General features: G+C 51.5%; 1 protein-coding gene across 1 annotated transcript; it reads right to left on the reverse strand.

Annotated features, from left to right (window-relative positions):
- Positions 1-599: 599 nt before the first annotated feature.
- Positions 600-983, reverse strand: LOC138638742 (uncharacterized). Its single transcript, XM_069728327.1, has one exon. The coding sequence runs from the start codon at positions 981-983 to the stop codon at positions 600-602; it is 384 nt and encodes a 127-aa protein (XP_069584428.1).
- Between the last annotated feature and the right edge of the window lie 373 nt (positions 984-1356).

Raw genomic sequence — 1356 nt, forward strand, 5'->3', positions numbered from 1 at the left:
ACTTCAGGTGACATGGACCTCCTCTCGTGCCGATTGGGTATTTGTTCAGACACGACCCACCTTCTCAACTGAGCTAGCTCCGGATCCTCCTGCTGCTCTCGGACCCACTAATCGCAGGGCAGCTCCAGCAAATTCACACAGGCCTCTTCTTGTTCAATTTCCCATGTTGCTGCCACCGTCCTGGCAGTCTCTCCAAAACCTGAAACCTCCATATCTTCCAGTTCTTCATCCTGGCTGGGTGCTGGTTTGCGATAGTTTACTCGGGAGAGGGCATCCGCATGATCATTCTCAGCTCCCCTTTTATACGAAATTCTTTATCAGAACTTGGCCATTTGGGCTACCCAACGTTGTTCTAGGTCCCCTAACTTGGCATTCTCGAGATGGGCCAACAGATTGTTATCGGTGCGTACATAAACTTCTGAGCCAGCCAGATATTCTGCAAACTTCTCAGTCATTGCCCATACCAGCGCCAACAACAACTCCAGCTTAAACGAACTGAAGTTTTCTGGATTCTTTTCTGAGTCATCCAAAGACCGACTGGCGTATGTGATGATGCGCTCTTTCCCGTCCTGCATCTGCGATAGTACGGCCCCGAGGCCCTACAGGCTCCCATCAGTGTGCAAGATTAACGGTTGCGTGAAGTCGGTGTAGGCCAGCATGGGGGCCTCCGTCAAAGCTTTCTTCAAAGCCAAGAATACCTCCTCCTGATGATTCCCCCACTGTATATTCCTGTTTTTGTCGCAATAGGGCACTCCCCTCACCAACTCCTGGAGTGGATTAGCAAGGCGGGTAAAGTCTTTTTCGAAGCGTCTGAAGTATCCTGTGAGTCCCAGGAACGCACACACATCTTTCACAGTTTTTGGAGTTGGCCACTCTTTTACTGCAGTGATCTTCTCCTGGGAAGGCCTCACCCCATCAGCGGAGACAACGTCTCCCAAATATTCAATCTCAGTACGGAAGAGGTGACATTTCTGGGGTTTCATTTTCAAGCCATACTTCTGTAGCCGACTCAGAACTTGCTCTAGTCTCTGCAGATGCTCCTCAAAGGTGGGGGCAAAGATGATGATATCATCCAAGTAAATCAAAGTGGCTTCAACGTTCAGGTCTCCCAGACATCTCTCCATGAGTCGCTGAAATGTTTCGGGGTGTTTGTGGAGCGCCCCCAGACGCAGGGCCGCGGGTTACTCGGTACCGGTCCTCTCTGTCTCAGTTCTTAGGTTGTCACGGTGGCTGGACCCGGTCCGTGACCCTGCTAAGGGGCGTCCAATAAAAATGGGTGAGGAAAGTCGGCTAAAGTTTCGTGACGCCACCTGTGGTATTCGGTCAGGTCGACCGACGCTGCTCGGGGTCCACTGG

The sequence above is a fragment of the Ranitomeya imitator genome, chromosome 1, assembly GCF_032444005.1.
Source record: "Ranitomeya imitator isolate aRanImi1 chromosome 1, aRanImi1.pri, whole genome shotgun sequence".
NCBI lineage: Eukaryota > Metazoa > Chordata > Amphibia > Anura > Dendrobatidae > Ranitomeya > Ranitomeya imitator.

What these genes read in the sequence shown, in the direction of transcription:
- LOC138638742 (XM_069728327.1), bottom strand. Translation starts at nt 983, where the DNA reads ATGAAACCCCAGAAATGTCACCTCTTCCGTACTGAGATTGAATATTTG.